This window comes from Astatotilapia calliptera, chromosome 5 (assembly GCF_900246225.1).
Source record: "Astatotilapia calliptera chromosome 5, fAstCal1.2, whole genome shotgun sequence".
Classification (NCBI taxonomy): Eukaryota; Metazoa; Chordata; class Actinopteri; order Cichliformes; family Cichlidae; genus Astatotilapia; species Astatotilapia calliptera.
In genome coordinates, this window is record NC_039306.1 from 13,009,242 (window position 1) to 13,023,771 (window position 14,530).

The window sequence follows — 14,530 nt, forward strand, 5'->3', positions numbered from 1 at the left end:
TCCACTCCAGTCGCCTCCTGTCCTCCAGTCAGGAGTCCAGTCGCCTCCTGTCCTCCAGTCAGTAGTCCAGTCGCCTCCTGTCCTCCAGTCAGTAGTCCAGTCGCCCGTCCACCATCCTGTTCAGTTCCCGGACCTGCAGCCACAGCACCCAGAGCCAGCTGTGAGCTACCCTGCCTCTCAGCCAGGGGTTTCCGCACCCGCTGGCCCGGCCGCTTCCCTGCCAGAGGTCCCCGCACCTGCTGGTTCTGTCCTGTGTGTGCCAGGGGCTCCAGTGCCCACTGGTTCTGAGACCGTTTTCGCTGGAGGGCCCGAGGAGCCCGTCCAGCCTCATGCCTCGTCAGCTGGAGGGCCCGAGGAGCCCGTCCGGCAACCTTCCTCGTCAGCTGGAGGGCCCGAGGAGCCCGTCCGGCAACCTTCCTCATCAGCTGGAGGGCCCGAGGAGCCCGTCCGGCCTCATGCCTCGTCAGCTGGAGGGCCCGAGGAGCCCGTCCAGCAACCTTCCTCGTCAGCTGGAGGGCCCGAGAACCGCACCAGCCTCATGCCTCGTCAGCTGGAGGGCCCGAGGAGCCCGTCCAGCCTCATGCCTCGTCAGCGGGAGGGCCCGAGGAACCCGTCCAGCAACCTTCCTCGTCAGCTGGGGGTTCAGGAGAACCGCACCAGCCTCATGCCTCGTCAGCTGGAGGGCCCGAGGAGCCCATCCAGCAACCTTCCTCGTCAGCTGGAGGGCCCGAGGAGCCCGTTCAGCCTCCCGTCTCCGCTGGAGTGTCCGAGGGGCCCGTCCAGCCTCCCGTCTCCGCTGGAGGGCCCGAGGAGCCCGTCCAGCCACCACCTGCGGCTGCCTCGCTGTCACCTAGCTCTGCTTCTGCTTCGCCTGGTCCAGCTTCAGCCTGTGCCTCTCCTGGTCCAGCCTCTGCTTCTGCCTCGCCTGATCCAGCCTCTGCTTCTGCCACGCCTGGTCCAGCCTCTGCTTCTGCCACGCCTGGTCCAGCCTCTGCTTCTACTACGCCTGGTCCGGCTTCAGACTCTGCCTCGGCCTCTGCTTCGCCTGGTCCGTCCTCAGACTCTGCCTCGGCCTCTGCTTCGCCTGGTCCGGCCTCAGACTCAGCTTCGGCTTCTGCTTCGCCTGGTCCGGCCTCAGACTCAGCCTCGGCCTCTGCTTCGCCTGGTCCGGCCTCAGACTCAGCCTCGGCCTCTGCTTCGCCTGGTCCGGCCTCAGACTCAGCTTCGGCTTCTGCTTTGCCTGGCCCTACAGCTGCTCCTCAGTCTCCGCCGGCTCCCGCGCCGCCTTCTGCAGCTGCTCCTTGGCCGCCTTCTCCTCGTCGCCGGTATGGTCGACCACCGCACCGGCTCAGTGGCTGCCGCCGTCTTCCTCGCTGCCGCCCACCGGATCGACTTCAGCGTCTCTGCCGGCCGCGTGGCCGCCCACCTGAACTGTATGGGCTCAGCCACTGGCCGCGTGGCCGCCCGCCTGAACTGGCTCTGTGTGGACTCCGTCCCTCCGTCCTGTGCCCCCTCCGCCCGCCCTGTTCTGGTTTTTTTTCTTTTGGCCGTCGGGTGCCGGCCTTTGGAGGGGGGGGTACTGTCAGGGTTCCTGGGTCGTTGACCCAGTGTTTTCTGTTTTGTCATGTTCAGTTTATTTTCACATCTGTGTTTTCTGTGCCAACATACCGCCTGCGTATTGTGTTCCAGTTATTTCCATGTATCATTAGTCAGACTAAGTTCAGCTGCGTACTCACCGGTTTCTAATCATTCATCACCCATATTTAAGTCCTCAGTTCCATCCGATCCTTGTCGTGTCATTGATGTACGTCTGATGTTAGTGTTGTCTGTATGTTCAGTTAGCCAGCCAGTCCTTTGTTCGTTCATTCATTCATTCAGTCAGCCAGCCAGCCAGCCAGCCAGCCAGCCAGCCATTTCCTCCCTCTGTACTGTTTGCTCACTCCTTCGGCAATAAACATCCACCTTCACCTACCTGCCTGTGAGTCCAGCGATTGGGTCCTCCTTCTCTCGTCCACGACACTACTCCTGACAGCAGCTGCTTTTTTGTACATTGATCTTTGATTTTGTAGGAAATGAGAATTTCTGATATTAGTGTATTTTGCGGTATTATTTAAAAATACTAACATGGTGCACTAGAGGTCAAAATATGTTTTCACAAATAACTTTTTTGATAGATATTTAATGGTTTAATGCTATTCAGACCCCTCTAGAGTCCTTTTTAGGCTTATTAACAATCTTCTTGTATAATGATATGTATGAGGTTTAACATTTTTTACTTTTCCTGTGTGGGAATAATACAAATTTCTACTTCTGTACCTTTGTGTATCTCGTACCTATGTAGGACAGGGGCTATACATGTAGGTGATCGGATCTTGGCTATCAACAGTGTCAGCCTGAAAGGGAAGCCGCTGAGCGAAGCCATCCACTTGCTGCAGATGGCTGGAGAGACGGTCACTCTCAAGATAAAAAAACAGCTTGACAGTAAGTATAAAAACTAGTAACAGTAACATGCATTTTAAATCTGTCTTTTGTGCGCAGTGTTGGCTAACGTGTTACCGTTGCCACATTACATCTTTCAGTACCGCCGTAATGTAACACGTTACTGTGCTAAATTCAGTAATCACAGTTACAAATAAGGTGTTACTTGCATTACAAAGGTTCTTCCGTTATCTGCACACCAGGTCAATAGAACAAAAACCTTGCGCAGAATCAGATGGTTTCAGTTCCTGTGCAGGAGGTAAAAAAAATAGGAAAGTAATACAGTAATACAGCTTTTGCGGGGCGAAGATATGGAAACCCTGTTGTTTAAAACATGCATACAATATTTGTACTGTATAAGTGGTATGTAACAGGTTAGCTGTTTGCAACTCATATCCTAATAGATCTGATTTAAAACCTGTTTATAGGTAAATGCAGAGAAGAGGTCAGTAGGTTAACCAGTTCAAGTTTCATTTTGTCTCTTATAAGCATTTAATGTTGAAAAATATACATGTAGTAAAAGGTTCACATATGTATTTTACCAAGTTAAAAATTAGAGTTAACCTTTAAATTAAATTGGCCTCTTTTTTTTTTCTTCAAGACATAGAAGACAGGAAGACAGCAGATATAGAGGACACAACAGAAAACGAGATCAGTGACCCTGAGGAGGATGATTTGACAGACAGCCAACAAACCAACAAGCTATCAGAGCTTTACTCCACAACAATACCCAGCGTTGACTCTGCTATGGAGTCATGGGATGGCTCAGGGCTGGATGCAGGCTATGGGAGCCAGGGTAAGCTACATTTGAGCATGTGTAGAAGGTGAAATTTCAGGATGTCTTAACCCTGTAAGAAATATGTTAATGAAAAGAAGGAATATATTAAAAGCACTCTTTCTTGTATTTGGTCATTTCATCTATCCTCTTGTAGGTACATACACCCATCAAGCAGCTGGTATCGCTCTACACCCGCATGAGTGGCGTAGTGCCAAGCAACAACGAAGTACCACGCCTCCTCCTGGACGTCGGAAGAACTACCCGTTTAGTGATGGAGGCTTCAGTGAGGATGACTGGGACAAACCACCAGGGTAGGTCTGAATTTAGTTTTAGCTACAAAGCTGTTCGTTGTGACTGTCTTTTTTTTTTTTTGTTTATCATACACTTTTTTTTTTATATCACCTTTTTTATTCATAAAAATCCATATAAATGTTGACTTATTGACTAAGGGCCATTGTAGGCTGTCTGCACTCACTTGATTGTACAGTTTATTTGTGAGTGTGTGTTTTTTATCCCTCAGCAGTAAAAAGAAATGATGGGGTGACCTTGACCTCAAGGTCAAGGTGATCTGACCTTGACCTCAAGGTGACATAGATAATAGTTTCTATGGTTCATCAACACTATCTTTTGTCCTGTCTTCCTCTCCTCATACCCAACCGATCATGACAGATGGCTGTGCTTCCCTGAGTCTGGTTCTGCCAGAGGTTTTTTCCTCCCAGTGATGCCAAGTGCTTGCTCATAGGGATAATCAGATTACTCGAGTTTTCTTTGTTTCATTGTAGGGTTTTTACCTGACAATATAAAGCTCCTTGGAGTGATTGCATTTGTGATGTCAGTTCTATATTAATTATTATATTGTGGAATGATTAGGAATCACAGCTCAGACAGGTCCTTCACTTTTAGTCCCTATCCTTTGACACAGTGTGAAATTGACTGTGATTTCTATCTACTTTTTATATACTCTAAAGCTGTTTTGTTTTCTGTATCTTTTACCCTTTGGCCCGTGTTTGTCTTTTATGTTTGGTGTTATTGAACAGCAATTTGGTCAGCCCTGCTAATGTTTCTAAAGCTGTTTTATGAATAAAGTGCTATGGTATGGTGTGGAATGGTATGATATATTTCACCACTATAGATCTTCAAAATGCATGAGCTTATTTTCTGCAAGAAAGGATTTTATCTTTAACACTGTTTCACTGTGCCAGTATCATCACCAAGAGCTCATGGCGAAGGGTACACCTCATTGCAGAGATTGAGTCATGAAGTCAGTGCTACTGTGAATATGTTGTACCTGTGTCTTTGTGTATCTCTGTGTAAAGCTGTGATGAGTCAGAAGGCTAAGGCTAGTCAGCATGTTAAAGTTACATAACACTTTTGAGGGTGTACAGCGAGAGAAAGGGATTTTCGAGGAAAAAAACAAAAATCAGTAAAACAATGAAAGTGAATTAATCGTGTTAGTTGGGGACATTCTGGGTTAAATGATTACTTTTGTTCGGTTTAACCATGACAGATACAGACAGTGTGTGTACAGATTCTGTGTCCTTAATGTCTTTTTGTAAGTGAAAGTTCCAGTGCTAAATCAGGCACACTGCATTTTCATGTAGCCAACTATTCTCTGCACTTTAGATAAATAAATATTATAATTATAATAATTATAATCATAATAATAAAATATTTAAGAGAAAAATACATTTCGCACAATACACAACGTGTGATCAAAAGGCAGTTCCATGAAGATAAAGCTTAAATATATTTGTCTTGCTTTGCATGGTTTTCCCCTTTTGTAGTACTCAGCAACAGAGAAAATCCAGCAAAATGGGTGTGGAAACTTGTTTTATTTGTGTGTCTGTTTTTGTGTGGCAGATTTATTGGCCAGCAACCGGATGGCATTCTATTGGATCCAGAAGACAGTTTCTGGTGTCAAGCTCTGGAGGACCTGGAGACCTGTGGCCAGTCAGAACTACTAAGAGAAATAGAGGTTAGTTAGTATTTTTCACAACTATTTGACTTCAAGTGTAAAATTGGCATCAAAGATGAATACTGGACTTAATCAGCATACAGTGCTCACTGAAGTGGATTTGCACTTGAGTCAAAGGGTTTTAACAACAGTTTTGTTGCAGGTTTTTATGAACCCTCATATTTTAATGGTTGTAAACATCATGTTTAATCTGCAGTTTATTTTAATGTATAGCATGTTTAGTATTTAGTATTTGAGGGTGAGATGGTTGTCTCGGCACCAGTGGGTCAAGGCGCTGACCTCCTCCCTGTAAGCCGTCTCATCACCTTTGGTGATAAGACCCACCACTGTAGTGTCGTCCACATACTTCAAAATGATGTTGGAGTTGCTAGTGGCCGTGCAGTCGTAGGTGTAGAGTGAGTACAGGAGAGGCCTCAGTACACACCCCTGTGGAGCACCAGTGTTCATTATGACGGGGGATGAGGTGATGCTGCCCAGTCTGACCAATAGTATTTAAACCAGTAACAAATTGTGCTGAACGTATGAATGTTTGTCAAACAATCACATTGGCAAGCACTCAATGTCTCCAAATGGTTGGTTACAAAGCGGTAACTCAACTTGTTTCAATTCATTGCAGGCATCCATCATGACAGGCACAGCCATCAGTCTTGGTGTAGATGGTGTCAACAAGCCTCCATCTGAGCCCATACTGACCCACAGCAGGATGAGCCCATTGCGGCGAAATTCTCTCCTGCATCAAGGCAACTTGCACCACCAAGGAACACACCTCCATCAGGGTGCTCATCTTCACGAGGAAGCCCACCTTCATGAAGAGGCTCAACTTCACCAAGGTTAGTCACTGATATGACACAACTAAGGGTGGTTGTTTCCAAATTTTAAACAGAAAAATATAGTAAAGTATCATTTTATACCATGTATAGAAGGATTACTTGTTAAACAGTTGGTTAAAAACACTTGCAATATGTTTGCCACTCAGACCCCCATCTACACGAGGAGGCCCATTTCAACCAGGAATTGCACCTACAACAAGGGGTCCACATTCACCAAGATATCCAATCCCCTCTCCTGCACCACGAGCCCAAGTCAAAGGCCTCACTGAGAGTATCAGAGAGGACATGGGAGTCCCGTCGGATCAAAGAAGAGATGCAGGGTATTCTGTCACCAACACCACTAGAGCTTCACAAAGTGAGTTCAGAGAGAACTGGACAAAATATGTTTTTGATGTGGGTTAGGATGAAATATTGAGAATATTAGGTAAACTTGCAGTAGATAATTAGAATTCAACCAAAAATATCAATGTAACCATTCAAGCTGACATTGCTGTTAAAGTTTGTAAGCATTGGTATCTGGTCCAAACTTTAAAGTACACATTTTGACTTGACATGTCAAACACTGTCATTACTAATAACTTTAATAATATCCCCTTTCTAGCTAGCATGCATAGTGAGTTCTAGTTTACTCTTATGAGGTTTGAAATGTTCTTTTTTACAGTGCAGAGTATTATGTAATACAGTATAAATACCCAGCCTCCCTGGGCAACTGTTATGCAAGTGACTACATGTAGTTCAGCCTTCCATGAATTTACAGTCACAATTTGAGGAGACGAGGGCCAAGTGAAACATGTACAGCTCAGAGCCAGAATGAGAAATACATGTTTTATCCATAGAGAGAAAATACATCACAGTGAACAACTATTACAGCCTTAAGTCGTGCCTCGTTAATCGATCATACAACATTTCAGATGAATGTCATAATGCTGCTGCATTTTTGGTTTTGTATCCAAAAGGTACAGCAAACAATCTGGATTGCATTACCAATAATAAAGACTTTATCTTACAGTTGTCCATTATATTATATGGCTTTGTCCATTTATTCGGCTTTTGGTTCCTGCTTTGTGGCACATGGCAGTTCACTGAAGAAAGACGTCTATTATCAGCACAATTGTCATTATCGTTTTTTCCGTTTATTCTTTAGGACCTTGTATTACAAATAAACTTTCAGCTGCGAATACACACCCAGAAAGCAATCAGGTTAAAATGTTTACATGGTAAAATATTTATTTGGATCAGTTTACAAAATAGTTTATTCCACCCTAAAGTAATAAATGTCAGTTTGTGTGCATTTATTCTGGTCGTCCTGTTTAATGAGCATTTTTATTCTGCTTGGGATCTTAAACCAGTTAGAATTGGATCTGGATCTCAGGCTAAAAATCTGTTTATTTTAGCATCTGGTGTTGGTTTGGTTTTAATTTGCATACAAAACTTTTAATTTAGACAAATTTTTGTACTTTGATTAAATAAATTTGAATATGTTAATTTATCAGTGACATTTCTTTGTCTAAATTTCATGTGTTGCGCAGCTTTCTTTATGTTTGTGTGCAGTTATCATGGTTACAAGTGTTATTCCCATCCACAGAGAAACTTATTGTTCCTGCAGTGACACAACAGATATTTTGAGACAGTTTCATCAGACGGGTTGACATGTGAATAGTCTTTTTGTTCTGTTGTCTTGATTAGGAGCACAAGATACTAGCAAATTACATTTTATTACTCAACCTCACATCCTTGTGTTCTGTCACTAGGTAACAGTGATAAAGGACCCAGAGAGTGATGACTTTGGCTTTAGCGTGTCAGATGGTTTCTTGGAAAAAGGTGTTTATGTCAACATGATCAGACCTGATGGCCCTGCTGACAGAGCCGGGCTTAGACCCTATGACAGGATCCTGCAGGTGATGATGATGATAATAATTAGTGTACTGCCCATCATTGCATCCCTAATTCTAATATAGTTTTTTGTTGTGAAGAAAGAAAAAAGCTCACTCTGTCCTCAGCATTTGGAAAAATTCTTTACATCATATTTTGTTATGCTTACATGTAGTTATCTTCACGTCCCCCTCTTTTTTTTTGTTTGCTAAATTAAAAATGTCTACAGTTATGCAAATTACCAAAGTAACCATTGGCTTAATCTTTTTGACTGTATTTAGGTGAACCATGTAAGGACGAGAGACTTTGACTGTTGTCTGGCCGTACCTCTCATCACAGAAGCAGGAGACAGACTTGAACTGGTCATCAGCCGCAACCCACTTGCCAATGATGACCCAGAGGACAATAACAACACTTTAGACCACGCACTTGACCTGTAACACAAATACATACACGTGCACAAAACATACAGAAGACATATTGTAACTGGTGATGAAGCATAAACTTATACATAGTGGAACTGGCCCAAAAACGCAGACACACACTCACTCACACACACACTCCACCGGCTTGCAGTATATCTGTTTAAATACAGAGACTCCTACTGGAACACACATCCTAACACGTGCATGCTCACATAGTCTCCCCATCCCATTTACACTGGGTTGAACTGCTTTTACACAGTACGGTCTATATGAAAGCATCACCACAATACAGAAAAACACACCAAAAGCTCTCCCAATAACTGGCTGGACTCAGTGTTGTTTCGATTTCAACAATGACTTACTCGGCACTTTAAATAGCCATTTTTACTCATTTTAACCTGCAATACGGGTAAGATTATTTCAGTTTTTATTGCAAGGCCATATGCTCCCATGAACCTACAGTACTTGCACCTGAGAGATCTGCCTTATACAATATTGTAAATGATTTTACCGGAGAAAAATTCTCAGTTTCGGGTTTCCATTTGTTTCACAGAAGGTTACTAAGTACTAACAGAAAACGGAACAAACAGTTCATAATGGGAGTGTGTCTATAATAAAAGTAGCCATTTTAGAATTTCATAATGCTGCTAAGATTCTGCTCAAACACTGCTGCTCACTTGACATTACCAAGAAAAAAACAAAATTCTGGAGTGGTCAAGTATAGGTCTTTTTTTCAAGGCAGACTTCTCTATTGGATCTTGCTGCACATTATAATGTCACTTTGGTGACATCACAACGCTGATTTATGAAGATGTCATCAGTGATTCCATCACAACTGCCAAACTGTTATTTTGTTTCATGCTATCATAAAATTAAAGTGAAAGGAGGGAAGGGCGTAATTTCTGCTCCCAATGAAAAATGGTGTCTTAAGTGGAATTGACCAATCACGGCTTTTGCTACACCATAAATGAGCATGAGTGGCTGTGCCCCAGAACAAACTGTACTGCCAAACGAAGAACATCTACCTGCATTTGAAATGTGCCAAATGTTATGACATTATCCACTATATCAATAGTTGTCTGAGATCACTGGGTTCACCTCATCATATTTCATTGCAAGACTACAATGTCAAGCAACAGTAGCATTTCAAATTCATTTCAAATCGCAAAATTATTAGATTTGAGGCTCAGAGTGATTTAATGTAACATCTGTTTGTCTTTATTGGCATATTTGTGTAAGGATGTGTGCCGCAGAATAAATTAACTAGCAGCTAGTTTAATTTTAAGATGTTAAGTCTGATTTATATAATCCAACAACAAAAGGATCATTTCACTTACCAGCGACCTCAAAACTAATATATACTGTGAGCCACTGGGACCATTCTTGGAGAAGAATGCCTAAGCAGTGAATAAAGCTGTTCCCAATAGCAGGCAGTGTCAACACAATGACAAGTGTGATTTAGGAGGATCTATAGGAATTAAAATATTCATAATTTTCCATTGGAGTATCACTTATAAGTATGAATCATCGTGTTTTCATTTGTCCAGCATGAGATCAGCATTTATGGTTGTGGGCCTTCTGCAGTAATGCCCGAGTGTCATGCCGCCATATTTTACAGAGGAGACAAGACACAGTTGTTCCCGATATGTTCCAGAACTGGAATATTACCAAACTGGAATATTTGATAATATTCTATTTTTTGTTTTCTTTTTTATTATATAATCTGTATTTCTTCTACACATCTAATAAGGAAGTGGTATACAGTTGCTTGTGATCTGCAGCCTCACCACTAAACCCTATGTGGTCCTTGAGGAAGATTCAATTATTGAAGAGTCTCATTGTCATGGATCATTTATGCTGTTGTATAGATGTTAAGGCAGTGGGAACAACAAGCAACAAGTCATAAAGAAGTAACATTCTCTTTGTTGTGGCTTTTAATTTAACAGCCTTTTAAACTAGGACACACAGTTCATTCAAATAATAGCTATAGAGCACTACTGCTGTTTGGATTTATTGGTAACACTCGCCCTTTTGCACAAAGATTATGAACAAAGTCAATAGCATCATCTGCTATCAGACCTACTACACTAGGTTGCTGGTGAAGCCAGACTATGGACAAATTTCCGACACACACATTCTTACACAAAAGGCTCTGATAACAAAGGAAATGAAACCGTACAGTGTGTGTTATGCATTTATTATCAAGCCATTTTGTTGTGTCTTTCATGAATGTCTGTTTATGATGTGTAATTTGTATGTGAGTGTATCAGCAGGTTCTATTCCAAGGTGCAATTGGAAATTTCCAGAGTTCGGCCTGAGTTAAACTGAGCCACTATCCTTTAATGGTCAGCACCCTTTGAAGCACTGTGAGCATTCCTGACTACTTGTGTGTGCTCATTTGCAATTTCATCATGGATCCAAAATTGAACTAAGAACAAACATTAGTTTGAACAGAGTGTGTGCCAAATGTTATGTCAAGGATTGAGAGCTGGTTTTACCCACTATTAACCTTCACCACAACATTAAGTGTTGTGGTTTCCTTGACTGACAGCTCATTAGTGCAAGATTCTAATCAGTTCACATAATGCTGACTATTGGGAAAATAGTAAACCTTTCTCTTCTTCCTAAAGCCTCCCCTGCTAACTTTTGATTAGCAACCTTGTCACATCTTACAGATCCCTTCTTGAACTAAACCTGATCTTAGTTGTGCGATAGTTTTAAAGCCCTAAGTATATTTCTACTTCTACTGCTAAGGGAATGTTAATTTCTAATTCAAGAGACAGCCAACTAGAACCTTACACCTGCAATGTGGTTAGACACACAATCTGTATTTTTACACCACTGACGCCTCATTAATGAATGAGACTACAGTGTCCAAGGCCAAAGGCAGTACATCAGGTCAGAAGCACAACAAGTAGCATTTTTTTTAGTTTGGAGTGGTGCACCATTAATATTTAACAGAGCTAGTCCTAGCTGTAGCATCATCTTGTACAGCTGCAATTTATTTATTAATTTGCTTTATTCTTCTTTGTGTCAACATAAGCTGTGACTCATCAGCCATCATACTAACCTGTTTTGGGTTTGACTTTCCCAAAAACTAAATTTCAGGGTGCTTGATTTTATAATCAAGGGCACTGTGCATCCGACTAACAATAGTCAGAATGCTCAAAGTAGCTGGAGCACTGAAATACCCTTCACACAGAAACTTTAGAACTTACAAGTCTTCAAGTTTCAAGTTTTGCAACCCCAGACATTAATTCCATTTCCTTCAGACCCCTAATTTCTCATGATTTTTTCTTTTTCCTGCCAAAAATGTGTTTGCTCCAATTATCTTTGGATTAACTGAAATTGGGCTGGCTCTTGTTCCCTCCTACTGATCTTGGCAGTTTATGAATGTGCTGTGCAAAAGTAGGTGCTTAAATTCTACAAAGTAGCAGTTAACTTAAATAAATTGCAGTAAACAGAATAAAACTAAAATCAATCTCTGGTTTTGCTACCATTTTCCACCAAAACAGCACCAATCTTTTACACTTTACGCTAACTGGCATCATCCAAATATTTCTAAGAACTTACCACAGTTCACTTCTTTGTCTTCTTTAATCCTATTGATAGACATGATGAAGCCATACAATTTCAAAGAAACTGCTCATCTATGTATGGGTTGCTCTTAGTTAACATTTAAATACTTTACTGCAGTATTTTATAAATGCGCAAGTTGCAAGATAAAGGTTTTGTCCTTTTTGAGGAAAAAAACAAATCTAAACATCCTTTGCACACTTGTGTGTGTACACATATTAGCATGAATTATGGTGAACAAAACTATATGGAGTATATGATGGATACATCGTCAGTATAAGGATATTATTATAAGTGAGTAATAGAACAGCATTTTTTTTTCGACAAGACTAACAAAAAAAACTCAACTTTGAGAGAGTCACAACCCCTGTTCCTACCATTTTCTTATGTTGTTATGTAACAGAATTCAGCGGCACCCTATAAGAATTTCCATGTCTGTATGGGTGTGAATAACAAAACATATCGTTAGCTTCATAGCATAAGTGCCTAAGTCATTGGACTAAGTCAATGACTTAGGCACTTATGCTATGAAGCTAACGATATACAGAAGACTTCTATTTGTCAACGTTTCTCTGTCTAATACATGTATGTGCAAAAAATGTCCACTACTTCTGGGCATACACTGTTTCAGAGGTGTGTGTGTGTTTGTGTGTATGTGTCTGTGTGTGTGTGTAAACTAATTTGTGTACATTTCATTGTACAGTAGTGAGGTTTTAAAGGATTGTGGACCTTTATATTTTTATTTCCAAAAACCGGAAAAGGCTTAAAATAGTGTAAACTCAACACACATACAAAAAAGGGACATTTACTTCTCTCCAAGCACTTACTGCTGAATATAAAGCACACTGTTGAATACCATGCACTGTAAGTATTTTCATGTACAATGGAACAAACTTTTGTAAAGCAACAAAAAATGAAAATGCTGAGAAAAGCCTTCTGAATTGTTTTTTTGTTTGTTTGTTTTTTTTCTTTTATGTATGTATGTGGCCATGTATACTCCCTATGCATTTTTGGGTCAAATGTCAGTTTAAAGCCCAATCCAGAACCGTAACAACTGTTCCGCGCGGATAAGTTTATAATACAAAAAATGTTATTTAATTCCCTGTGCTTTTTCGATTTTGGGGAAAATAAAAATGTTCATGTGAAGATTTAATGGTAATGTACCACATTTTATTAGACTAGCTTGTTGGCATTACTCCCCTGAACCCATTAAGCGATTTCAGTACATTAGATAAGTTATTACATAATCCACCATATATTACATCATCAGCTAAAGTAAAGCCCTTTCACAAGCCCACGCCTGCTCAGTCACTCACAAATATACCATGTAAACATGGTTAATCTTGTCGTACAGCTTAAATAAAGGGCGATTCACCTTCTGACCAGAGGATGCTAGTTCATGGCTATTGAGCAGTAAGGAAAGCCAAACTAGGTAAATGTTACTGGGTAATTACTTTATGCTTCTATAACAAGTTCCTGTAGGGGAGAGAGCACATGTTGCTTTTTCTACCGCACGAGTTGTCAATGTGCAACGTAAGCCAGTCATGTACTCATGATTTTGGTTGGGAGACTACAGTCAAATATTTGTGTTACATTACATCAATCTTTTGGCTCTTTATTTTTATTTTTGGTGTGCATTTTGTTTTGTTTTTTAACATGCAGTGTCTAAATTGGAGAGCCTCAGCTGCAGCAAACTGTGGGTAGCAAAACATTCAATGGCTGCAAGGAAACTACATTATCTTGTCACCTCTTGTCAACTCAACAAATCAGAAAATTACCAGTAACAGATAAAAAATGTTAGCTGAACACTAGCAAGTTGTTACAACTAGCAAACTATAGCACCTACCAATCTGACCATTAGTTATACATAAATAACAAATACAATTGTGACAGCAAAACTACCCAAACCAGCTATTTATAGCCATTTTATTCACAACTTGCCACAATAAGTGAGCAGCAACAAACCTACTTAAACTAACCAGCTATAAGTAGGCTTGTTGCTGAGAACTATACAATGAGTCAATAAGATGTCTTGTTAGCTTACTGGCCTGTTTAATGACAGTTGTTGATGAGCTAACTTAAATTTCTTCTCCGATATCTAGCCAGTTAACCTATTTAGCTAAATGATAAACACAAACACTGACTTCTTCGTTGCAGTCAGCGTAATTATGACTTGAAACTGAGAAAATGATGTCATGCTGCACATTTCAAAAGTAGGAAATGTCAGTGTCTCCAGTCTTTGTTCCTATTTTTTTTTATTAATGTGTTTATTTTTTTAATTATGTTTCATGCTTTATTTTTTAAAGATATTTTGATTTGTTCTTTTGCCTAATATGTGTTTGGATGTCAAAGTTGCTACGGTTCTGGACTGGGCTATTAATAATGTACGCATTGATATTGTGTATTTTTTTTCCAAACTGTGTAAAGTTCTATTCTATGTAATATAGTATTTTTCTATGACAGTATGCTCTTCCAAAACATAGGAAGAAAATACAAAATGAAAAATAAAACGTATAACTTTGTTGTTGTCATTTTGATTTGTTTGTTTGTTTGTTTGTTTGTTTCATTTTCTAAGAAACAAAGAGTGTACTGCTAT

The 14,530-nt window shown here is 40.9% G+C and overlaps 1 protein-coding gene across 3 annotated transcripts in view; it reads left to right on the forward strand.

Annotated features, from left to right (window-relative positions):
* The window catches only part of LOC113022170 (glutamate receptor-interacting protein 2-like), a 181,780-nt gene extending 169,388 nt beyond the window's left edge, over positions 1–12,392 (forward strand). For all 3 annotated transcript variants that reach the window (XM_026167298.1, XM_026167300.1, XM_026167299.1), the window contains exons 18-25: positions 2,342–2,481; positions 3,080–3,274; positions 3,411–3,567; positions 5,117–5,231; positions 5,848–6,061; positions 6,208–6,416; positions 7,813–7,959; positions 8,215–12,392. In XM_026167298.1, coding sequence (XP_026023083.1) covers positions 2,342–2,481; positions 3,080–3,274; positions 3,411–3,567; positions 5,117–5,231; positions 5,848–6,061; positions 6,208–6,416; positions 7,813–7,959; positions 8,215–8,373 — 1,336 coding nt within the window. In that variant the 3' untranslated portion in view covers positions 8,374–12,392. The remainder of the gene's footprint in view (positions 1–2,341; positions 2,482–3,079; positions 3,275–3,410; positions 3,568–5,116; positions 5,232–5,847; positions 6,062–6,207; positions 6,417–7,812; positions 7,960–8,214) is intronic.
* The last annotated feature ends 2,138 nt before the right edge of the window (positions 12,393–14,530 follow it).